This window comes from Magallana gigas, chromosome 5 (assembly GCF_963853765.1).
Source record: "Magallana gigas chromosome 5, xbMagGiga1.1, whole genome shotgun sequence".
NCBI classification, from domain to species: Eukaryota; Metazoa; Mollusca; class Bivalvia; order Ostreida; family Ostreidae; genus Magallana; species Magallana gigas.
In genome coordinates, this window is record NC_088857.1 from 28,055,955 (window position 1) to 28,079,051 (window position 23,097).

The following is a 23,097-nucleotide window of genomic DNA, read 5'->3' on the forward strand; positions in this document are numbered from 1 at the left end:
ATTTATTCCTTCAATGTGTGGGTTGCCCCAAATTGGGGCAATCGAAATTTACTATGATCAAAGGGTGTGCAGTAACCTTTGATGAAGTTTGTAGGTCAAGGGTCAAGGTCAATTTGAACCATGCAGAAATCCTTTTTCAGAGCATATATAATCTCCACTTAGCCCCATTTTGCTCATTCTACACATAAACAGAGCTTTTGAATGAAAGATGAGCACTGACCTTAAATCAAGTTTCAAGGTCATAGCAGAATGATATGAAAAATATTTGTGCGGAGCATAGCTCTGGCTTATACTTCACCCACATGGTGCCTGTGATCAAAGAGCATGAATGCAGTGACCTTGAACGATGTTTGTACTTTAAAGTTCAAGTTCATGTCAAATCACACAAAATACTTTTTTAAGAGCATAAATACTCTCTACTTAGCCTTATTTTTCTCACATAAATTTTTTTTTTTGGGTTGAAGGCATGGTGTGCAGTGATTTTGAACCAAGTTGTAAAGGTAATACCAGATCTCTGTATAATCATTTTAAGAATGTACTAGCTTATTTCCCATTTGCTTAATCTTGCTCAGGTTGAAAAAAATGCCTGTAAGTAAGGGGTAATGCATCTTCCCGAGTCAAGGGTTTCTGATCCGCATAGCTTCTCACTATGCGGATCAGAAACCCTTGACTTGGGAAGATGGGGGTAATGTGATTAAATTAAAAGTTCTATGCCAGCTGTAAAATTTCTAAGTTATAGGTCAAGGTCAAAGCAAAATTCTCTAAAAAGCGTTTCATCCTTGTATCTTTTCTAAGTGGTGCCCTTTGAGATGGTCACCACCTCAATGCTGTTCATTTTAAACGTCTGATTCGTATTACTTGAACTTCATTTTCATTGTCAAATATAGTAGAGTGGGGGGACTCCGTGATAGTTGAATTTCTATATGTAAATTAAATTTTTGCTGCAAGAAAAAGTGAGAAAATCATCACCCTGATGACGTGCGACAAAGAACAGAGGTATGAGGAACTAATTTAAAATCGGGTTCGTGATTCATAAAATACTAATCAATGACAGAAACACGGTAAGATAGATAGTAGTCTCAGTTTTCAAAAGAGAATATAAAGAAGATACGCCCTTTTTTATATCTCAATACTTTAAGTTTAAGGTAATAAAATATGTACTTAACAAGTATATATCGATGGTTAGGAACAACAGTCATTACAAATCAAGAACGCGGTTTGTACCTAAGGCATAATATGTTTTACGGTGCTACCGTTCTGGCGAGCGCAGCAAGAATTACACATACCTTGCATCATTGTCAACTTATAGTTTTATTTAGGTATCAACGAACGTCAAAGAATTTTTGAGAGAGTATTGCACTACAATAAGTATGCCAAAGGTACTAATTTTAATGGCTATGACACATACAGCGCAACCCCCTTTTCAGAGAGAGAGAGACCGGTACCTGTTTGTAAGGTGTGTAATTTACCACTTTTAAATTTAATGGTCTGACTATAAGCAATATCTACATAATTTATTTAACTGGGTTTTTTTTCCATTTTATTCCTTTTTATTTATTTCAAAATGTCCTATTGTTTATTTCCTCCCTACTCATGAATGCACAATTAGCTTAAAAATGGATCGATATTACAGTAAAGTATGGCTCTTGCTAATATATATACATAAAATCTCTATATTAAAAAAATTTAAAAATAAATCATACGTCAATGAGGCGGGTATCGCAGTCTATACTGAAATAGCTAGTACACGCATTACAGATGTTTGATCCACCTCTAAATTTATCGCGGGAAATATAGCGCGAGTGCACTGTGACGTCATCCATGACTTAGTTCGTCTTTGTTTACGTTTCTCGACTCAATACGGAGGTATGGAAGCATGTAACATATCTTTTGAGTCTCGCCAAAGCATATGCGGTACTCAAAACGTGTCTTCAAACTTTAAGTCACTGTAAATTACGAGTTAAAAGTCGGCCATTTTTGGCATAGCACCACGGGTGAAAACATTAGAGAGCATTATGGGACGTAGACAAAAAAATTTGTTTGATGAACTGTAGGTTTAGCTCGTTCTTTTTCCCGCGCACACTGGTTCTTAGAGCTCGCTTCGCTCGCCGGCGCTGTGCGCCGGCGAGCTGCGCTCGCTATAAAATATTGCATTCACTAGGTTTTGTTAAAAAGACATGGACGTATTTAACAAGCTTCGCAGCGCAGTAAGCAGTGCATTGCCAGGAAACCCTTTGTCTAAAGATTTTGACGTTTCAAACCACGTGGCGTCGGGAGGGCCTGGGTTATCCTGGAAGATCTACAATGCAATCAAGAGGACAACAAAACAGGTAAAACGTTAGGCCTCATTGATGAAAGATCCACCAGAGTAACTAGGAATTTTCCTTGTCTCTAAGATAAGGTTTTGTACATTTGATATGTGTATTAATTTAAAACTGATACATGTAAAGTAATCTTTAGGTAATCTGGGAGAACTGGCGCTTGACTAAATCATTCCAAGTACCTTCTCGCCAGTGCATTGTTACGTCAGTTTTCGATATGATTTTATGTTTTAATTGATAAAATGACCTTACTATGCACTCTGAGCAATGGCGAAGATGAGCTGCACAACTTCAGTCATTATATATCCTTGCATGTGTGAATTTTATGTTTAAAACTATGAGATTGCAATCAAAATGATATAAATAAGTGAAAGAGGTCACAGTTAATGTAAATCTATCATTTTACATGTAGCTATATGGAAAGTTCTTTTATTGCTTGTAAATATATCACACACTTATAATGTAGACTGAAGTATGTATGCAATAGCTGGTGAAAAATGGTCCTTGGCGAGAATTGGTTGCCAGTGTAGTCTGTCCCAAGTTTGTTTCTTTCCCTTTTTGAAGATTGAACAATAATATTAATAAACATACATATCAATTAATTAAGTACAATTGGAATCCATAAGAGGGAAAAATTCCAAGATTTCTTCATTGACTTGTCATTTGATTTTATACCGCTAAAAAATGACAGACACAAAAACTAATTTCCAATGGAAATTTATGATGGAAAATGTTTACAGCTTTTCTCCATTTGGAAGTACTCGGATTATTTGGCACAATTTTTTAATGTCATCATATGGGGACTATATTAGGTTGTTTGTAAAGCAAAATCCCCATATTCTTCTTATTTTTAGCAGTGTGTTGAATCCATGCAAGCTAGAGGGGTTATTTCAATTGACAAAGAAGATATCTTGAGATTTTTTCATACTTTTAATACTAGTATAGACATATCATTTAACCTTTGAGTAGCCTGTCAGGCTTTATTGGATTTAATCACCCCTGACTGTATTTGATCACTTCATAATACTCAAAGAATGATTCCTTATTCCTTAAATATGCATACAACATTTTACATCTCTCTTACCCTAATATGAGGGATTTTTCTTTGTAGGAAGCATCAGTTTTTGTGTTTGAAAAGAAAAATCTGGAAAAATACTCAAAAAAGGACAGAGACCTGATTATAGATTCATTAAAGAAGGGTGTTTCACAGCTAACAAGATTAAGACATCCAAAGATTCTGTCCGTTCTTCAACCCCTTGAGGAGTCAAGGTAATAAAATGTAGTATAGAATTAAGAAATTATTAAAAGGTACATGTAATGATGGTAAGTTCTCTTACTGCTGAAGCATAAATATACATTATGATTATCAGAGATTGTTATGAATTTACATTGGTTGTAATGATAATTGAAATATGCCATTGAAGTTAGTAGATGTTATATGTAATGTGATTTCATTTCTATTCAAGGGCATTTGTTTTTGTGGATGTACATGTATATATGTGATAAAAATCTAGGACTAGAGCTTTACCATTAGATTTCTTGTCATTCATCTAGTGTCATTGTTCTCTGTTTTAATGGATGACAGCAACAATATTCACAAAACTTGCTGTTCATGCTAGGATGAGAGCCAATACCAGTTTAGATATACATGTATTACAGTATATTTCCAGTTATTTTTCCAATGATGTAATTTTTCGATTTCTTTCGGATCCTTTTCGCATGACAGAAAATACAGTATACACAATTTACATGGTTTATTACTTATTAGAAATTTTTTATTATTACAGAGAGGCACTTGCATTTGCCACAGAGCCTGTGTTTGCCAGTCTGGCCAATGTTTTAGGGGACCACACTAATGTACCAACACCTGTGCCCTCAGAGCTGACAGAATACAAGTTATTTGATGTGGAGATCAAGCATGGAATTATACAGGTTAATGCACACAATAAGAATCTTATATCTGTACAACAAATCTATTGAAGTACGTTTGAATGACAAATTTTTTATCATACATTATAATGTACAATTTAAGAGAAATAAGTGAAATAATATGCTGCAGGTAACACTCAATGGCTCAATTAAAGCTTCAATCTCTCAAAGTTCTTGATCTCTATATGCAATTCTTTGTAAGTTTTGAAAATTTAATTAACTTCAACTTTAATTGACTTATAAGATGATCAAATTCAATTGAAACAAAGACAGCAAGTATTTTCCAAGAATACCTTCAGTTATTAATTAATAAATAATTAATTCAAAAAATATACCATTTTAGTAGTTTATATGTTTGCATATTTATGTTTATGTACAGATATTATCAACTTTTATAAAGCGTATTTTGCTCCAAAATATAACAGGTAGCAGAGGGACTGGGATTTCTGCACAAAGATGCCAAAATGATGCACAATAATATTTGTCCATCCAGTATCATTGTCAACAAATATGGCGCCTGGAAGTTAGCTGGCTTTGATTTCTGTGTTGCCAACATTAGCCAGCAGGATCAGGCTGTAAGATACACAATACATGCACTTTTTTTAAATACTGAAACAAGATACCGGTAAATGTAAAAAATTTTTCAAGAAAGAATGTAATGAATGTACATGTATATATTTTATTAACTTTAATTTAGAAATATGTGTACTTCTCTAAATACAAGATAAAGGTGAAATTTTATTCAATTAAGAATTTAGTAAAATATGCACTTATTAATTTGAATTAAGAAAAACATGTTGTACTATTCAAGTTATGAAAACTCTGAGGAAAAAGAAATGTTCATGTGAACACATGTACATGTATAGGAAATCATTGGCTTCATGCAGCATTTGCACTTCAATAAATACTGGTACATGTATATTAAATAGATAGAAATTTTAAGATACAGTTACTCCATAAGCATATCATCTACAGTTTTTTTTATCCAACATTTTAAAAAATTATTAATCTCACGTATCACATACATATATTGGATTATAATTTGATTTTCTTCACTTTTTAGACCACATTTCCATGTCACGAGTGGAACCCCGACCAACCCATCATGACTCAGCCGTGTCTGGACTACATGGCTCCAGAGTACTGCCTTACCCTCAGCTGCTGTGAGGCCAGCGACATGTTTTCCTTGGGGGTCCTCATCTACTGTATATACAACCATGGAAAGCCTCTTTATGAATGCCACAATCAGCTGTCTCAGTTCAAAAAGTTCACAGAAGAGGTTGTTATTTTCACTCTTTTAGATAATTGAATGCTATGATTAAACATGTAATGATATGGAATCATTTGTATTCTGTGGGGCAATTTTGGTTGATTTTCAAAGTTTAAAGGTTCCTTTGCATATGATTTTGTGGATTTGCTTGTAAATAATAACTAAGTGACAGACATTTCTTTACTGTAATTATAGTGAGCTATAGGAAAATTATAATTGCTGAATCTTATTGGCAAGGGAGATTAAATCCTGTTAAGTTGGTGGAATGATGTTTTTTGACAAAAAAATAACCCACATATTAATAAATGTGCGAATTTTTGAAATTTCCCATATAATTTAAATTCAAGTTCAGATAGTAAAATTTTTTTGAGTCATCCCTTTTATTTGATGATCATTTCATAGATAGTAATTAGAATTCTAACACTTTATTATCATGTATGGTACACATAAAAATTTGAATAACATCATCAAGATGGGTTTCTTTATGTTTATTAAAAGATAATTTAATTCTGGTTGTAACACCTTATTTGATTGGCTAAAGAATTTTAATGTAAATTGTTAGATATGACTTGCCTGCATCACCAATTGACACACCTTTTAAAGATATTAATCTGCTTCGCGTTACCTTTGAATTTTGCACAAATTGTATCATTTTTAATCAGTAAAATAGTGCATCTTGTTTTTTAACATATGATATTGAAAAATTGAATGATAAGGAATGAATTTAAATTTCTGCTGTGTTAAACTTGTGCAACATAACTTCTCTGTTTATGAAGGTAAATGTTATGTTATACCGGTAAGACATAAGTAGAATTAAATTCATTTTTTCTTTGTGTTTATTTCTAAATTAAAGTTATTTGATATTCATCTCAACTTATTTGTACTTTTACGTGTGGGTGCATTGTAGCTTATAAACAATACTCTATGGTCATGCACCTGATAATGAAACTAATAATTAAAAGTAAATCTTTTCAAATTTACAGTTGAGGAAGTTCAGGGCTTCCCTTTTGGGGAGTGTTCCTGAAGGTTTGCAGCAGTATGTGAAACTCCTTCTGAACACTGAGCCTACGGTCAGACCAGACCCCAGTCAGCTGATGAAGGTAATCAGTCTGTAGCTGAGACTCGGCCTCTTTAGAAACCCTTGAGTCATGCAACACAAATTAAAAAAATTCTAGTGTAATCCCTGCCTTTTTGATTTAAGAAAACAAGCATATATCTTGAAGGTTGAGATGACACATTAATAGTAATACATATATGTACATGTATATACTTATCTTGTCAAAATTCTTTTGCTTTTTTTATCTATCACAGTAGTCCCACTTATAAAAACTTTTATGTTAAGGTTGAATGTCCATCACCTTTGTAGGTAATGATTACAACCAACTCTTTAACATAATTTACAGAACTCTATTTTGTCAGGTTGATTTCTTTGATGATGTTGGAACTGTGACTCTACAATTTATGGACACATTATTTCAACGGGATAACCTTCAAAAGTCCGAGTTCTTCCGAGGCCTCCCTAAGATCCTGAAAAATCTACCCAAGGTACAATGTGTCTTGTCAGTTGTAAAATGTTACTACATTGGTCTAAGAAATTGACATGATTTGTAGCACGTACTGATGATTAAAAGCACACTGAAATTTCAGAATTAATGATGTCAAATTGCTAATCAATCTTCTGCCTTTCTGTCTGATTTTTTAGCGAGTGAACCAGCAGAGGATACTGCCTCCCCTGGTCAAGGAGAGCGTGAACCACGACATGGTCCCCTTCACCCTCCCCAGCCTCCTATATATGGCGGACCAGGCCACTGAATCGGAGTATAGGAGCATCATCTTTCCAGCTCTTGTCCCACTTTTAAGAATGAGAGAGCCTATTCAGGTTCGCTGATAGTTTGTGTCCTTTTCTGTCTATTTTTTCTTTATCTTTAAAATGCTTTGCTCTACGTTTTCAAGCGCTCTTGTTTGTCAAAGCAAGTACCTTAATTATTATGTGTTTTTTATATATTATGTAATAGTGAAATTATATATGTTCAGCATACCCCAGACAAGAATTACCAAGATGGAGGAGGGGTATAATGACTTTAATCTGTTAGTCATTGAGTCCTGTTTTTGTCAGCTCAACTCCTCATAACATGCTGTTGAGAATTTTATGAGATTTTTGAAGTGCATGTTTTTAGAACAAAATGTGTAGATGTGCATACTACTCAGAAATATAAATTTCCGTATTTTCTGGGGTTTATTGAATACTGTAGACTCCTAATTAAATGCAAGGAACTAATTTTTAAATCTCACTTTCATTTTTCAGACAGAAATAAACTTAATGAAACTGTCAACAGTGATAAAAATTTGGCGTTCTTGATTTTATATTCTCTCGATTGGATACAAAATAGTTGAATCGCTGAATTATGTACACGGGTAAAATAAGGAATCTACAATATTTTAATGAACAGTTTGTCAGCACACCTCCTTTAAAATACTGATCAGAAATACATGAGACTTTGTAGGTTTTGATGATTTCATTATTATTCTTAGATTTTTTAACTTTCGAACTCAAAAATTTGTTGTTGTTTAAGACAAATATAGATTCGAGGGAAGTTTCGATGTGATAATTTTTCAGGAGTTATACCCCTTTATGAGGAACAAGTATTTTGTGTATTTAAAGTGCACCCTTCCATTTATTGTGTGTATCATTTTCAAGTAATGTGAGAGCATGGGCTTGCTCACTTTATCTTTTATTTTTGAAATGTCGAATGATGGTGTTAAATCAGTTTTGGATTTTAAGTAATGCATGAACAGGGTTGTCTCTAAAAATTGAAGTAGATGGAAGAAATAGAAAAGTAGAAGGGGGGTCTAGGGGTCTTGCTTATAGCTACATTGTGTTGAAATGCAATAATAGCCGGGTAATTAAGGCATTATAGGAGGGGGAATTCCCAGCCTCTCAGGTCTTAAAGACAACCCTGTCATGAATATTAAACATTTATTTGTACTTTAAAGATTTCCCTGATCTTCATGCAAAATATGAGTGTGATGTTGAAGAAGACGCCTGTGAGTGACATGACCAATCACATTTTACCCATGATTCACCAGTCCTTGGAGGCAAACAACTCTCAACTGCAGGTACATCTTCTTGTCATTTGTATGAAAGATTCATTAGATATTAAACAAGCTAAAAATTCTTTTGTGTACAACTATCATCAACTTAAATGCTCAATTTGATATATTTAATGTTTATTGATTTGATGCATTTGTAAATTCCTCTCATTTTAGGATATGTGTCTGGACATTGTGCCAACGTTTGCTGGGCTGATAGATTTTTCAGCTTTGAAGAAATCCATTTTGCCTCGGATAAAAAAGATTTGCCTTTCAACCAGCACCTTATCTGTAAGTGTACACCAGAGTTCTACTACAAGAACCATGTATTTGTTTGTTAAGAATTTTGCTGGGGACTTCTTAAAACTACTCTAGATCTGAGATTTTGCTATATCTGTGTATGTACTAAATGAGTTTTACTGAATAGGTGAGGATTAAGTGACTCTTGTGTATTTCATAAGCTCCTTCCATCAGTGTAATATTATACTGATTGTTTCCCTTCGGTGTGTATGATAGGTGAGGATTAACTGCCTGCTGTGTATTGGTAAGCTGTTGGAGTACATGGACAAGTGGACCGTCCTGGACGATGTCCTCCCCCTCCTCCCACAGATCCCCTCCAGGGAGCCCGCCGTCCTTATGAGCATTCTAGGTAACTAGTGGATACCAATAATTTAACCAATAATTTAACTCCAACGCAATGGCAGGGGCTATACTGTTGACTATTGATCTTTCAGTCCATTAGTCACTCCTTTTTTTTTTGCCATTGCATCTCTTCTTATACCACTGAATAGAATATCATGAAATTTTGTAGTTAAAAAGGAGTCAGGGACATACAATATTGTGTGTAGATATGCATTTTCACTGGAATTTTTATCTTGGAAGATTCCCTTTTTTTTAAACTTGAGATAATCTTTATTGCTGTTGGTCATTCTGTTCCAACTTTGTTATTTAGACTTTTTAGCTCACCTGAGCTGAATGCTCAAGTGAGGTTTTCTGATCAAATTTTGTCCATTGTCTGTCATTGTTCTGGTTTGCATTGTTGATGTTGTCATAGTCGCAAAGTTTTCACATTTTCATCCTCTACCCCCAAAACCACTGGGCAGTTTTAGCTAAATTTGGCACAAAGCATTTTATGTGCCAAAGGGATTAAAATGTAACTAAATTGCTGGAATTTTATGTTGTTTTTTTTATTTTAATAATTTTTTTTTTTTTTGGGGGGGGGGGATTGTTGTTTCTTTTTTATGAACTGAGTGAATCAGACCTCAATTCACTTGTATATGGCTATATGTATTATATGAAATTATATTGTTTATTTCTTCCAGGAATATATCAAGTCACAATGTCTCATGCCAAACTGGGAATTACAAAAGATCTGCTAGCTACTAAAGTTCTGCCATTTCTCATACCCATTAGTATTGATAGCAATCTGAATCTTTCACAGGTAAATTTTCTAAACTTGTATTTGGAATGTCAATTATCACTTTAAAATAGAATATATTTGAAAGTGTTTTTAGCTCACCTGAGCTGAAAGCTCAAGTGAGCTATTCTGATCACATTTTGTCTGTCGTCCGTCTGTCCGTCCGTCTGTCCGTAAACTTTTCACATTTTCAACATCTTCTCAAGAACTACTGGGCCAATTTCAACCAAACTTGGCACAAATCATCCTTAGGCAAAGGGGATTCAAAGTTGTGAAAATTAAGGGCCACACTTGTTTTCAAGGGGAGATAATTAGAAATTAATGAAAAATTTCGAGAAATTTTCAAAAATCTTCCTCTCAAGAACCAGAAAGCCAGGAAAGCTGAAACTTGTGTGGAAGGATCCTCAGGTAGTGTAGATTCAAAGTTGTGAAATTCATGACCCCCGGGGGTAGGGTGGGGCCACAATGGGGGGTCGAAGTTTTACATAGGAATATATAGAGTAAATCTTTAAAAATCTTCTTCTCAGAAACTAATCAGCCAGGAAAGCTGAAACTTGTGTGGAAGCATCCTCAGGCAGTGTAGATTCAAAGTTGTGAAACTCATGACCCCCAGGGGTAGGGCGGGGCACAATGGGGGGTCGAAGTTTTACATAGGAATATATAGAGTAAATCTTTAAAAATCTTCTTCTCAGAAAATAATCAGCCAGGAAAGCTGAAACTTGTGTGGAAGCATCCTCAGGTAGTGTAGATTTAAAGTTGTGAAATTCATGACCCCCAGGGGTAGGGTGGGGCCACAATGGGGGGTCGAAGTTTTACATAGGAATATATAGAGTAAATCTTTAAAAATCTTCTTCTCAGAAACTAATCAGCCAGGAAAGCTCAAACTTGTGTGGAAGCATCCTGAGGTAGTGTAGATTCAAAGTTGTGAAAATTATGACCCCCAGGGGTAGGGTGGGGCCACAATGGGGGGTCGAATTTTTACATAGGAATATATAGAGTAAATCTTTGAAAATCTTCTTCTCAGAAACTAATCAGCCAGGAAAGCTGAAACTTGTGTGGAAGCATCCTCAGGTAGTGCAGATTCAAAGTTGTGAAATTCATGATCCCCAGGGGTAGGGTGGGGCCACAATGGGGGGTCGAAGTTTTACATAGGAATATATAGAGTAAATCTTTAAAAATCTTCTTCTCAGAAACTAATCAGCCAGGAAAGCTGAAAACTTGTGTGGAAACATCCTCAGGCAGTGTAGATTCAAAGTTGTGAAAATCATGATCCCTGGTGGTAGGGTGAGGCCACATTGGGGGGGGGGTGTTAAAGTTTTACATAGAAATATAGAGTAAATCTTTGAAAATCTTCTTCTCAGAAACTAATCAGCCAGGAAAGCTCAAACTTGTGTGGAAGCATCCTTAGGTAGTGTAGATTCAAAGTTGTGAAAATCATGACCCCCAGGGGTAGGGTGGGGCCACAATTGGGTGGTCGAAGTTTTACATAGGAATATATAGAGTAAATCTTTAAAAATCTTCTTCTCAGAAACTAATCAGCCAGGAAAGCTGAAACTTATGTGGAAGCATCCTCAGGTAGTGCAGATTCAAAGTTGTGAAAATCATGATCCCTGGGGGTAGGGTGGGGCACAATGGAGGGTCGAAGTTTTACATAGGAATATATAGAGTAAATCTTTAAAATTCTTCTTCTCAGAAACTAATCAGCCAGGAAAGCTGAAACTTATGTGGAAGCATCCTCAGGTAGTGCAGATTCAAAGTTGTGAAAATCATGATCCCTGGGGGTAGGGTGGGGCACAATGGAGGGTCGAAGTTTTACATAGGAATATATAGAGTAAATCTTTAAAATTCTTCCTCTCAGAAACTAAACAGCCAGGAAAGCTCAAACTTGTGTGGAAGCATCCTCAGGCAGTGTAGATTCAAAGTTGTGAAAATTATGACCCCCAGGGGTAGGGTGGGGCCACAATGGGGGGTCGAAGTTTTACATAGGAATATATAGAGTAAATCTTTGAAAATCTTCTTCTCAGCCAGGAAAGCTGAAACTCGTGTGGAAGCATTCTCAGGCAGTGTAGATTCAAAGTTGTGAAATTCATGATCCCTGGGGGTAGGGTGAGGCACAATGGGGGGTCGAAGTTGTACATAGGAATATATAGAGTAAATCTTTAAAAATCTTCTTCTCAGAAACTAAACAGCCAGGAAAGCTGAAACTTGTGTTGAAGTATCCTCAGGTAGTGTAGATTCAAAGTTGTGAAAACATGATCCCTTGGAGTAGGGTGAGGCCACATTGGGGGGGGGGGGTGTTAAAGTTTTACAAAGGAATATATAGAGTAAATCTTTGAAAATCTTCTTCTCAGAAACAAATCAGCCAGATGATTCTTTATAATTGTTAAGACTTTGGCTCCAGGACAATTCTTCGGCCTCACAAGAAGGTTCAGAGTTTGATGTAGCTTAATATCCCATATATATATAAACAATTGTAAAGGATCTTTTTGAGGACTGCAATACTCAACATGTGATATGACTATAAAATCATCCTGTTAGAAAAGGGACTAATGATTATAAACATAAGAATATCCAGGGGGGGAAATGGATTTTATTTTTACAGGATCTACATGTATTATTGTACATTGTCCAGATTGTTTGTATTATGACTTCATTAAGCTGATTTTATCATACCCATTGTTCCTCAGGTGAGCGATGTGGCCCATGGGCCTCTTGTTTTCTTTGATTAATCTACTTATATATTAATTTTCTAAAGGATTTTTGCTAAATTCTTTAAAAATTCTTGTATAGTTACTGTACAGGCTTGAGACACAGAAATCTCTATTAATATTTTGAATATTTTGTTTGTTTGGAATATCATTATGCATACTGGTATAGAAAATGGTTAAAAAACACTTTTCAATAGAAATTTAATTCAACAAATTATTATGGATAATCTTCATAAATTATGAGTACCATTATACTAAATGTATAACCAAAACTAAGTGTGATTGAAAGAAAAAAACCCATTTATGCCTCTCAGATTGAATCATCCATATTCAAAAAGTGTTTCTTCACATTTCATGAATATTTTAAAATATTTGATGATGCACTTTGTTTTCAGTTAACTACCACATGTGCTTTTTACATTCCTTATATGAATACAGAAATTTCATTTTCTGCAGTTCAATGCTTATATAACAACCATCAAGGATATGATCTCTAAACTTGAATCAGAGCATCGTGGTAAACTGGAGCAGATTGACAAGATGAGACAGGAGCAAAAGTAAGGGCTTATTTTATTGGTTGATAGAAAGTAATCAAATCAATAGACTTTATGATCTTAATGCATGATGCTTTTCAGAAACATCTGGTTCTTTTTAAAGATATTTACTTCTGAATCAGAAAATTATTTCCTTTTAAAATATTGTCATGCATTTTGGGACAATAAGAACACCGATATGTTCCCTCCAAAAGTTTTATGATAAGAAATGCTTAATGATTGTTGATATGTCACTATTATCAATATGCCAGCATCATATATAGATACACTTCATGATTTAATCTGTAGTTTTATATTCCAATGGTTTGAATGATGTGCTGAATAGGCATTTCTTTTTTTTTTATCAATGTACAGAACAATAGAAATTACGAAAATAACAGGTCAAGATGAAAAGTCAGCCAAATCCGAGGAGCCAAAGACTATGGTCTGTACATTGTAGTTTTTTTGAACTGTTGTACAAGTATCTCTGTATACATGTAGTAACGTTACAAATTTACAATGTAGGTATCTCGAACCAAATTTATTTCTTTCCCTGTTGTTTTATATACAGATGGATCAGTTTTTGAGTGGGTATAATGTTCAAAAAACTGTGGCTAACAGCAAACAGAGTCCATCTCTTATTCAAACTTCTGTACCTTCCTCTGCGACCAATAAGGAAGCTGAATCCAAACCAGCTGGTTCTAAGGTATAATTATAAGCAACAAAAGCCAATAAAAAAGAATCAAAATTTAGTGATTGGTCTTTTTATGTGATACATGTAAATGGTGAATCATCTTCAATAATTATTACAAGATATATATGAATTAGCAGCTGAAATAAATTTAAAATGAGATGAAGCTAAATTTCATTTTGATAATATATAAAACACTTTATACACTTATTTCAATTATTATTCAATCACATCTTTTCCCACAGTTTGTGTCATAATAGTTATTAACTTAATATGTTTGCATTTATTTGTTGTTTAATTTATTTGCCATTATTTACTCTAGATACATGTTAACAGTGTGAACATGTAGCAGAAGTAGATACAATATATTATAGATGGTAAAATAAATTTATTTAAATTTATGATGTGCAAAGTTACTTCTTACACTTACATTTATTGCAGACACTGACTTTAGAAGAAAAACAAAGGCTGGCTCAGCAGCAGGAACAGCAAAGACGATTCAAAGAGCAAAAACCTATTACAATGGCGACTAGTAAAGCTTCACCTGTGGCCAAGACTCAACCAAAAGATCTATCAGCATCACTAATGAATTCCAGTCCAATTGGACAGCCGAGGATGATGGGAAATCAGGGAATGATGGGACAGCAGCAAAGTTTGAATTCAAATGTCATGGGCTTCTCACAAAGTGGTTTGACCAGTACTGGTGGGTTCCCCAGTTATTCAGGAGTTGGATCAATGGGTCAGATGCAGGGTTCTTCAGGATCTAGACCAGCATCAGGGACAAATAGCAAACAGTCATTTGATTTATCAGCATTTGACTCCCTTCTTCCCAGTGCTTCACAACCAAAAATGTCCCTGAATCAAATGAATGGTAGTCAGTCACAAGGGGCATCTTTTCCGATGAGCAACTCTTCATTTAATTCTATGAACAGTATGGCAAATCAGCCCATGAGACCACAGACTATGTCAGGCTCAAGCATGATGCCTGGACAACCTGGAATGATGGGTAATCATGGCTTTATGGGAAATCAAAGAATGATGGGAAATCAAGGAATGATGGGAAATCAAGGGTTTATGGGACAACCTGGAATGATGAGACAACCTACTCCTATGATGCAAGGACAATTTAATACATCTATGAACAGCATGAATTTCCCCCAGAACCAAGGATCCAGCAATGCAACAAAATCTAACATTACGAACAATGATATTTCAGATATATTTGGTTAAAATTAGAGCTACAATAACATATATCATATTTTAACAATAATATAGGGAATTAGCTTTTGATTTTGCTATTTAATTGAATTCATGTTGACTTTATAATATTGGGTAATATGGTTAACGTATTCATGGATCAGTGTTATATCGAAAGATATTATTTCCATATTCCAATTGATTTTTGAAATTTCGTTTAGCACTTTAATGACTTTGTGTGAATCTTGGTGTAGATTCTTTTTTATATGAAGAATGATTTAATTTTTTCCTTTATTGGTTCTTCATGTACATTCCTCATCTTGTTTTTATCGCTATTTGAAGCCTTTTCCTTCTCTGCAATGTATGTGTGCAATATTCATTTAATACTTTATGCATTAAAATGCATGTTGTTTAGTTATTCCTTTTAAGTCATTAGAATTAATTTTTTTTATTTCAAATTTTGTAATATCAATATATGTAGTCATGAATCAGGAAAAATACAATGTTATCAAGTCAACACCAAGGCACAAAAATGGAAGCACTGATGGTAGTATTAATCAGGCTTTTGCCATAGCATTATGAACTGATTTAGGAATTAGGTCAAGACAGACAACGACATATCATTTCCATACATTGTGTGTAAAAGTTTAAATGTCATTGCCTAATCTTATTGATTTCTCAATGTTCACAACATAAAAGAAAGACTAGTATTAATGAATCTCTCTTCATTTCTGCCTTCAATCTTGATTTGTTGTATACATTCAAGTTTCAAAGATTTTTTTATATGCACTGAAGGGGCTTTGGTCTTAGAGTACATGTATTTTCCAAAAGCCAAACAATTTTTATTGTTAAAGTTCAGTTAACTTGTAATACATGTTTACTTAGTAGAAATTTCAAATTTCAATACTTATTAAAACTTATTTTATTTTAACTGTGATAATAAAGTTGCAAGTATATTTTAAAAAGAGTTTACTTTAGTACAGAATCTGCCCCCCCCCCCAAAAAAAAAGAAGATTCAAGGAGAGTGGATGGTCAACAAATTATAAAATTCTCACTAAAAAATCCCAAATGATATTATTGGGCGTAAACTATCATCTAGGAAAGAGAAATTCCAAATAATTGGGCTTTAAAATTTTCAGCGTTTCCTTATATCTACATAATTATAAACTTATACAAAGCTCTTTTTCTCAAGATTAGTATAATCTAAAAATGGCACGGCCATCCAGACCTCTTAATTACTGGTACGACAAAACCTATACATGAATAATACCAATATTTCTGTGCAAAACGAAGTAAGAGAGGACTTTCTGTGTAAAGTTTATTACTCTATTACAAATAACAAGTGTCATTAACAAATTCAATAAAGAAATGAGTTTAAAATACATAGAATTGTACACTACTTTAAAATATAAATAATAAAAACATCAAATACATGTATATTATATCTGAATCCTAGATCACAGTGCAGCATTAGGATTGCCCCCTATCTGAAATTATAGAAAAGAAATATTTAGAAGAATGTCGTTATATTTTATTCCTATTTGATTTGATTTTTAAAAAGTAAAGTTTTAAACTAAACAGTGACATGTATGTTCATAAATAAATAATGGTTTATACAAACTTTAAAGTTCATACAATCTGCAAAAAGAAAATAAAGCAATAGTCTCGTTATGGTATAAAAGAAACATGCAATTTCTTGAGTGTGAATTGATAATTACTAAATTATAAAATTAGAACATATAAAATGAAAGCAAATTTGAAATGTAAGTATTAAACACGCAAAGCTCAAACATCATAGAAACACATATAAAGCTCATCACATTCATTCAACTTTTACTCATGAGATTAAATACAAGAACTGAAAAATTCAACATTGAAATTAAATACATGTATGTCATTAAGAAATATAGGTATTTTGTACTAACTGCAACAAATTTTCTTTACAAGATGAACAACTTCATGTTGTAAAAAGATTCATTATTTTTTAGTATACTTCATAATAAATAAAAAGTCAGACACTTTAAAAATATTTTATGCACATTTGTATAATTATGTAAGTAGAGGAATTCACTGGTTTCATTAATTAAATGATTTAATTTTATATTACTTACTTATAATTGGACTGAAAATTAGTCAAAATAATTTTAAGAATTTTTATAAATATATTAATAATTCAAAAAGAGAAGAACGGAGAAAAAATACGCTAAAACAAATATAATTCAGATTATTTGTAAACTTTATTACCAGGATTAATAGTAGTTTACAACCCAGAATAATGAACATTCTGCTCTTATCGATATATAAAAGAGGTTCTTACATGCAGGCCACCGTGTAGTTGTTAAACTCATGACACCTGTATTCAGGTAAACACACGTTCATGGAATTCATAATGGAACACCCGTCAGTGGAATTAGTGATGATAACTGAAGAAAACGGGATTCACATTTACCTACTGATTTGATTTAATATTTGAAAAAAAAATATGTCACTCTATACAGGTTTTAATTTCCATTCTCACCGGTGCCAGCAGACGAATTGAACGATGCTGATGTTACGTTGACGACCTCGCCGGAGTAGTTGACAAAGGCTAGACCGTTCACAAGCTTATATACAGTGTCCACGACCTGAACCTTGGATACAGGATCATCCGGAATAATGAGATCAAAGTCAACAATAAGACTTCCCTTCCTTTACCAAAAAAAAAAAAAAAATGAAATAAATAATAAAAATTCGAACGATGATAGTTATGAAATAATATAACGGCTTATTATTACATGTTTTCTGAATATTTCTGATGAGCCAGAGAATTGTTACAATTCATTTGAAAAACACGTACACTTCTTATGCATCATGCTATCTAACTTAATCAACTAAATTGAATATTGTGATGATTTGAGAAATTATTTCAAAGTGAAGTGAACCACCCTTAGTGTTAGGCAAAGAACTTTTCAATCGTACACTGCTTCTTTTAAAACTTAAAGTGTGTCAGATAAAATTCTATCAGTTATCACATTATAGTTCAGCTAACAGTTCAAACACAGTGTAATAATAACTACTAAAAGGTTTGAAAAAGCTAAAACTCTAAAGTAAACGCCAATGATGATTTTAGTTTTGGTGGCGAAAAAACAAATTAAGAAAATTGAAATAAAAAAATGCATGTCGTCTATTAAAACACCTATTTCCTTTCTCGGTTGCCTGTCTAGTCATACTGAATAAACAAATATATATAACAACTCAAAAATATCACACTGGTGTTAAAATTAAAGTTAGATGTTCCAAATTTAAAGCAAGATTGTCCTGTACTCAGTTCGTAACGCAAACTAACATTTAACGTTCTTGTAGAATTCTATTTGTTTTATAAGTGTTTGAAATGCAAAATTTTACTTAATATTCATTTTTTTTTCTGTTATTGTTCATATCTCGTTTAACCATACGCTCTCTCTCTCCGAGCAAGGCTTCAAAGTGATGCGTAAACAAAGCGTCGAGTTTATAAAAGCTTCGATGAAATATACGGCTTTTAATAACTTACTTTTATATCACATAACCGACCGCCATCTGTCAGCGGTTATTAATAATGAATTCTTCAACGTAAAGAAAGTTACGTTACGATCAATATAGTGGTATATAACAATTTAACATGAAATAAACGTACCTTATGCTGTTTATAACGACTGTTGATCCTGGTATCGTAGAATAAATGTCTGTTAACTGTAATTATATAGATAAAACTGTAGATAGATAGATACATGTATATAGATGGATGGATAATTAATGAATATATTCAATGGTTTGATTATACTTACGGCAATATGTACTTTACTTTTAACGGTGTTATAACCAGTGCTTGAAGACAAATCTTCTGATATTGTTACGTCAATTTTCAATTCCATTGTGAATTTCGTTAAAAGTGACTCTAAATGATAAAATAATACAAGCTCATCACAATATTCATGTACTGGTAGTAACATATTCCGTGAAATAAGATTTTTGTTTTAATATATAGAAAGAGAGGTTACAAGTTTTCATATATGTCTGAACTTTCATCCAAATCTTTTATCAAATTGCTTTAAGCTGTACTCTTAGTGTTGAGTATCTATTTATGTTAATATTATATGAAAAGATGTTTTGTGATTTGTTATTTTATTATGTAGGCGTTCTTAGAGTGATTAAAAAATATCAATAACAATGGCTTTAACTCTAAGACAATAGTTGTCAAGTATAATCAGAAAATGTCATTAATTGATGTTTGCTTCAAGTCCTGAGATGTTCATACGCACCAGTAACAAAAGTTATATAAAAATGACCCATATATTATACATATTTTACATATTATATTATGTAAATTGAATATTGTTAATGAAATATCTTTAGTAGAAGAATATCCTTATTTGGATGAAACAATTTTATACCCATGGAGCAGGTAGTTCCATTAAATTCCAAAGGGCATTGACACTGGAAACTATTGATCAAATTAGTACAGGTTCCGTTGTTTTTACATGGGGAGGAAGCGCACAGATCGACGTCTGGATTAGAAACAAGACAAAGTAACTGGTGCATTTCAGTGGGTATAAAACAAAATATAATGAAAAAATTGAATTTAACATAAAATACAAGTAAAAATTGAAGCCTCTTTAGTGCAATCAACTGGCATAAATTTGATACATACAAAACCTTTTTTGTTTATAATTGAATATTGATGATACATGTTATAATTATTTTAATTTATAACAGCATTATCTTTCAACAACAACATTGACCATTATATTTAAAAAAATTCTAATTTACCATCTGTGCAAGTCATTCCATTAAACATATTAGTACAGTTACATTGGTAATCATTGATCAGATCTATACAAGATCCACTGTTCTGACAAGGTTGAGATGCACACTCATCGATATCTGAAATACACAACATTCAATATATCTATACTACTAAAATAATGAACACTAAATCATATGCTTTGTTACCCTCAAATTGCTTGCAACTTTTATTATATGTTAGTAAGTTACAAAATATCTGGAATTTAAACCGGAACAAATATGCACGAATGGGGAAGGGAGAGTTTGTAAACTGTCATATTATGAAACATTTTTTCATATAATTGAAAACAAATAGTAAAATGAAATAATCAAAATCTAGTTCAAATATTTCTAGAGACACGTGTATTGTGTCTTTTGCATAAAAGGAAAATATAACGCATTGATAGTGCTTACTGATGTCACAATTTGTTCCATTGAATCCTGCAACACAATCACAGTGGTAGTCGTTGACCAGGTCTGTACAGGTTCCGTTGTTTTGACAAGGCTCTGGATTGCAGTCATCGATATCTACAATTTCAAGTACCATCTGCATGAACAGAATCAAAACGAAATTATCTACAATTTTTAGTCTATGATTTTAATGCATGTCCTATACAGACTAGATTTGTAATTGCTCTTGTTTATCATTGGATCAAAGATTCAAAAGTAAAGTATTCTCAATCAACTGCATTGTTTACAATATTATTTCAATAACTTGGTTGTTAGTTGAAACATTCACAAGAAGTAAATATATATTCCAACTTACCAATTGTGCAGTTCGTTCCATTAAAACCAACAGTACAAGCACATGTGTAATCATTGATCAGATCTATACAAGTTCCATTGTTCTGACAAGGTTTAGATGCACACTCATCGAAATCTGAAATACACAACGTTCAATATATCTATACTTCTAAAATAATGAACACTAATTCATGTGCTTTGTTACCCTCAAAATTGCTTGGAACTTTTTTTTTATATGTAAGTAAGTTAAAAATATCTGGAATTTGAACCGGAATGAAAATGCATATGGGGTAGGGAGAGTTCTTAAACAGTCATATTATGAAACATTTTTCAATTTAATTTAAAGCAAATAGTAAAATCAAATAATTAAAATTTAGTTCAAATATTTATAGAACACGTGTATTGTGTCTTTTGCATAAAAGGAAAATATAACGCATTGGTTGTGCTTACTGATGTCACAATTTGTTCCATTGAATCCTGCAACACAATCACAGTGGTAGTCGTTGACCAGGTCTGTACAGGTTCCGTTGTTTTGACAAGGCTCTGGATTGCAGTCATCGATATCTACAATTTCAAGTACCAACTGAATGAATAGAATTTTTTTCTCGACAATTCTAATTCTGATGTTTATGATGAAAATGACACCATATTTCACGAATATCAAATGTTCATGAAGTAACACATTGAAGGTTTTCTGGATTCCCAGAAACAAATTCAATATGCAGGTATGGTGTTTACTGTTTTCACAATTTGTTCCATTGAATCCTGCAACACAACTACATTGGTAGTCGTTGACCAGGTCTGTACAGGTTCCGTTGTTTTGACAAGACTCTGGATTGCAGTCATCGATATCTACAATTTCAAGTACCAGCTGCATGAACAGAATCAAAACGAAATTATCTACAATTTTTAATCTTTGATTTGATGCATGTCCTATACAGACTAGATTTGTAATTGCTCTTGTTTATCATTGGATCAAAGATTCAAAAGTAAAGTATTCTCGATCAACTGCAATGTTTACAATATTATTACAATAACTTGGTTCTTAGTTGAAAACATTCACAAGAAGTAAAATATATTCCAACTTACCAATTGTGCAGTTCGTTCCATTAAAACCGACAGTACAAGCACATGTGTAATCATTGATCAGATCTATACAAGTTCCATTGTTCTGACAAGGTTTAGATGCACACTCATCGAAATCTGAAATACACAACGTTCAATATATCTATACTACTAAAATAATGAACACTAATTCATGTGCTTTGTTACCCTCAAAATTGCTTGGAACTTTTTTTTATATGTAAGTAAGTTAAAAATATCTGGAATTTGAACCGGAATGAAAATGCATATGGGGTAGGGACAGTTTGTAAACAGTCATATTATGAAACATTTTTTCATTTAATTTAAAGCAAAAAGTAAAATCAAATAATTAAAATCTAGTTCAAATATATCTAGAGACACGTGTATTGTGTCTTTTGCATAAAAGGAAAATATAACGCATTGATAGTACTTACTGATGTCACAATTTGTTCCATTGAATCCTGCAACACAATCACAGTGGTAGTCGTTGACCAGGTCTGTACAGGTTCCGTTGTTTTGACAAGGCTCTGGATTGCAGTCATCGATATCTACAATTTCAAGTACCAACTGAATGAATAGAATTTTTTTTCTCGACAATTCTTATTCTGATGTTTATGATGAAAATGACACCATATTTCACGAATATCAAATGTTCATGAAGTAACACATTGAAGGTTTTCTGGATTCCCAGAAACAATTTCATTATGCAGGTATGGTGTTTACTGTTTTCACAATTTGTTCCATTGAATCCTGCAACACAACTACATTGGTAGTCGTTGACCAGGTCTGTACAGGTTCCGTTGTTTTGACAAGGCTCTGGATTGCAGTCATCGATATCTACAATTTCAAGTACCAGCTGCTTGCATGAACAGAATCAAAACGAGATTATCTACAATTTTTAGTCTATGATTTTGATGCATGTCCTATACAGACTAGATTTGTATTTGCTCTTGTTTATCATTAAATCAAAGATTCAAAAGAAAAGTATTCTCAATCAACTGCATTGTTTACAATATTCTTACAATAACTTGGTTCTTAGTTGAAAACATTCACAAGAAGTAAAATATATTCCAACTTACCAACTGTGCAGTTCGTTCCATTAAAACCGACAGTACAAGCACATGTGTAATCATTGATCAGATCTATACAAGTTCCATTGTTCTGACAAGGTTCAGATGCACACTCATCGATATCTGAAATACACAACGTTCAATATATCTATACTTCTAAAATAATGAACACTAATTTATGTGCTTTGTTACCCTCAAAATTGCTGGGAACTTCTTTTATTTGTAAGTAAGTTAAAAATATCTG

The 23,097-nt window shown here is 33.1% G+C and overlaps 2 protein-coding genes across 3 annotated transcripts in view; one reads left to right on the top strand and one right to left on the bottom strand.

The window, feature by feature from the left end:
* The first annotated feature begins 1,025 nt into the window (after nucleotides 1-1,025).
* On the top strand, nucleotides 1,026-15,866 carry LOC105337904 (SCY1-like protein 2). Of its 2 annotated transcripts, none has more exons than XM_011442843.4 (17): nucleotides 1,026-1,061; nucleotides 2,162-2,330; nucleotides 3,433-3,590; nucleotides 4,109-4,253; nucleotides 4,676-4,825; nucleotides 5,314-5,529; nucleotides 6,504-6,620; nucleotides 6,940-7,065; nucleotides 7,223-7,399; nucleotides 8,515-8,637; nucleotides 8,788-8,901; nucleotides 9,127-9,259; nucleotides 9,933-10,051; nucleotides 13,192-13,292; nucleotides 13,644-13,713; nucleotides 13,840-13,974; nucleotides 14,401-15,866. In XM_011442843.4, the coding sequence occupies exons 2-17, from the start codon at nucleotides 2,178-2,180 to the stop codon at nucleotides 15,187-15,189; spliced, it is 2,826 nt and encodes a 941-aa protein (XP_011441145.3). In that variant the 5' UTR covers nucleotides 1,026-1,061; nucleotides 2,162-2,177; the 3' UTR covers nucleotides 15,190-15,866. The 2 variants fall into 2 exon arrangements, with proteins under 2 accessions (XP_011441145.3, XP_011441146.3); XM_011442844.4 differs by lacking the exon at nucleotides 1,026-1,061 and adding an exon at nucleotides 1,125-1,145.
* Nucleotides 15,867-16,458: 592 nt separating this feature from the next.
* LOC105337911 (protein eyes shut homolog) overlaps nucleotides 16,459-23,097 on the bottom strand; it is a 43,802-nt gene continuing 37,163 nt past the window's right edge. Inside the window, exons 67-81 of the mRNA XM_066085180.1 lie at nucleotides 22,863-22,976; nucleotides 22,507-22,620; nucleotides 22,218-22,331; nucleotides 21,790-21,903; nucleotides 21,439-21,552; nucleotides 21,151-21,264; nucleotides 20,723-20,836; nucleotides 20,371-20,484; nucleotides 19,942-20,055; nucleotides 19,566-19,679; nucleotides 18,960-19,069; nucleotides 18,809-18,864; nucleotides 17,675-17,844; nucleotides 17,474-17,579; nucleotides 16,459-17,278 (exon numbers count right to left, since the gene is read on the bottom strand). Of these exons, the coding sequence (XP_065941252.1) occupies nucleotides 17,260-17,278; nucleotides 17,474-17,579; nucleotides 17,675-17,844; nucleotides 18,809-18,864; nucleotides 18,960-19,069; nucleotides 19,566-19,679; nucleotides 19,942-20,055; nucleotides 20,371-20,484; nucleotides 20,723-20,836; nucleotides 21,151-21,264; nucleotides 21,439-21,552; nucleotides 21,790-21,903; nucleotides 22,218-22,331; nucleotides 22,507-22,620; nucleotides 22,863-22,976 (1,601 nt within the window). The 3' untranslated portion in view covers nucleotides 16,459-17,259. The remainder of the gene's footprint in view (nucleotides 17,279-17,473; nucleotides 17,580-17,674; nucleotides 17,845-18,808; nucleotides 18,865-18,959; nucleotides 19,070-19,565; nucleotides 19,680-19,941; nucleotides 20,056-20,370; nucleotides 20,485-20,722; nucleotides 20,837-21,150; nucleotides 21,265-21,438; nucleotides 21,553-21,789; nucleotides 21,904-22,217; nucleotides 22,332-22,506; nucleotides 22,621-22,862; nucleotides 22,977-23,097) is intronic.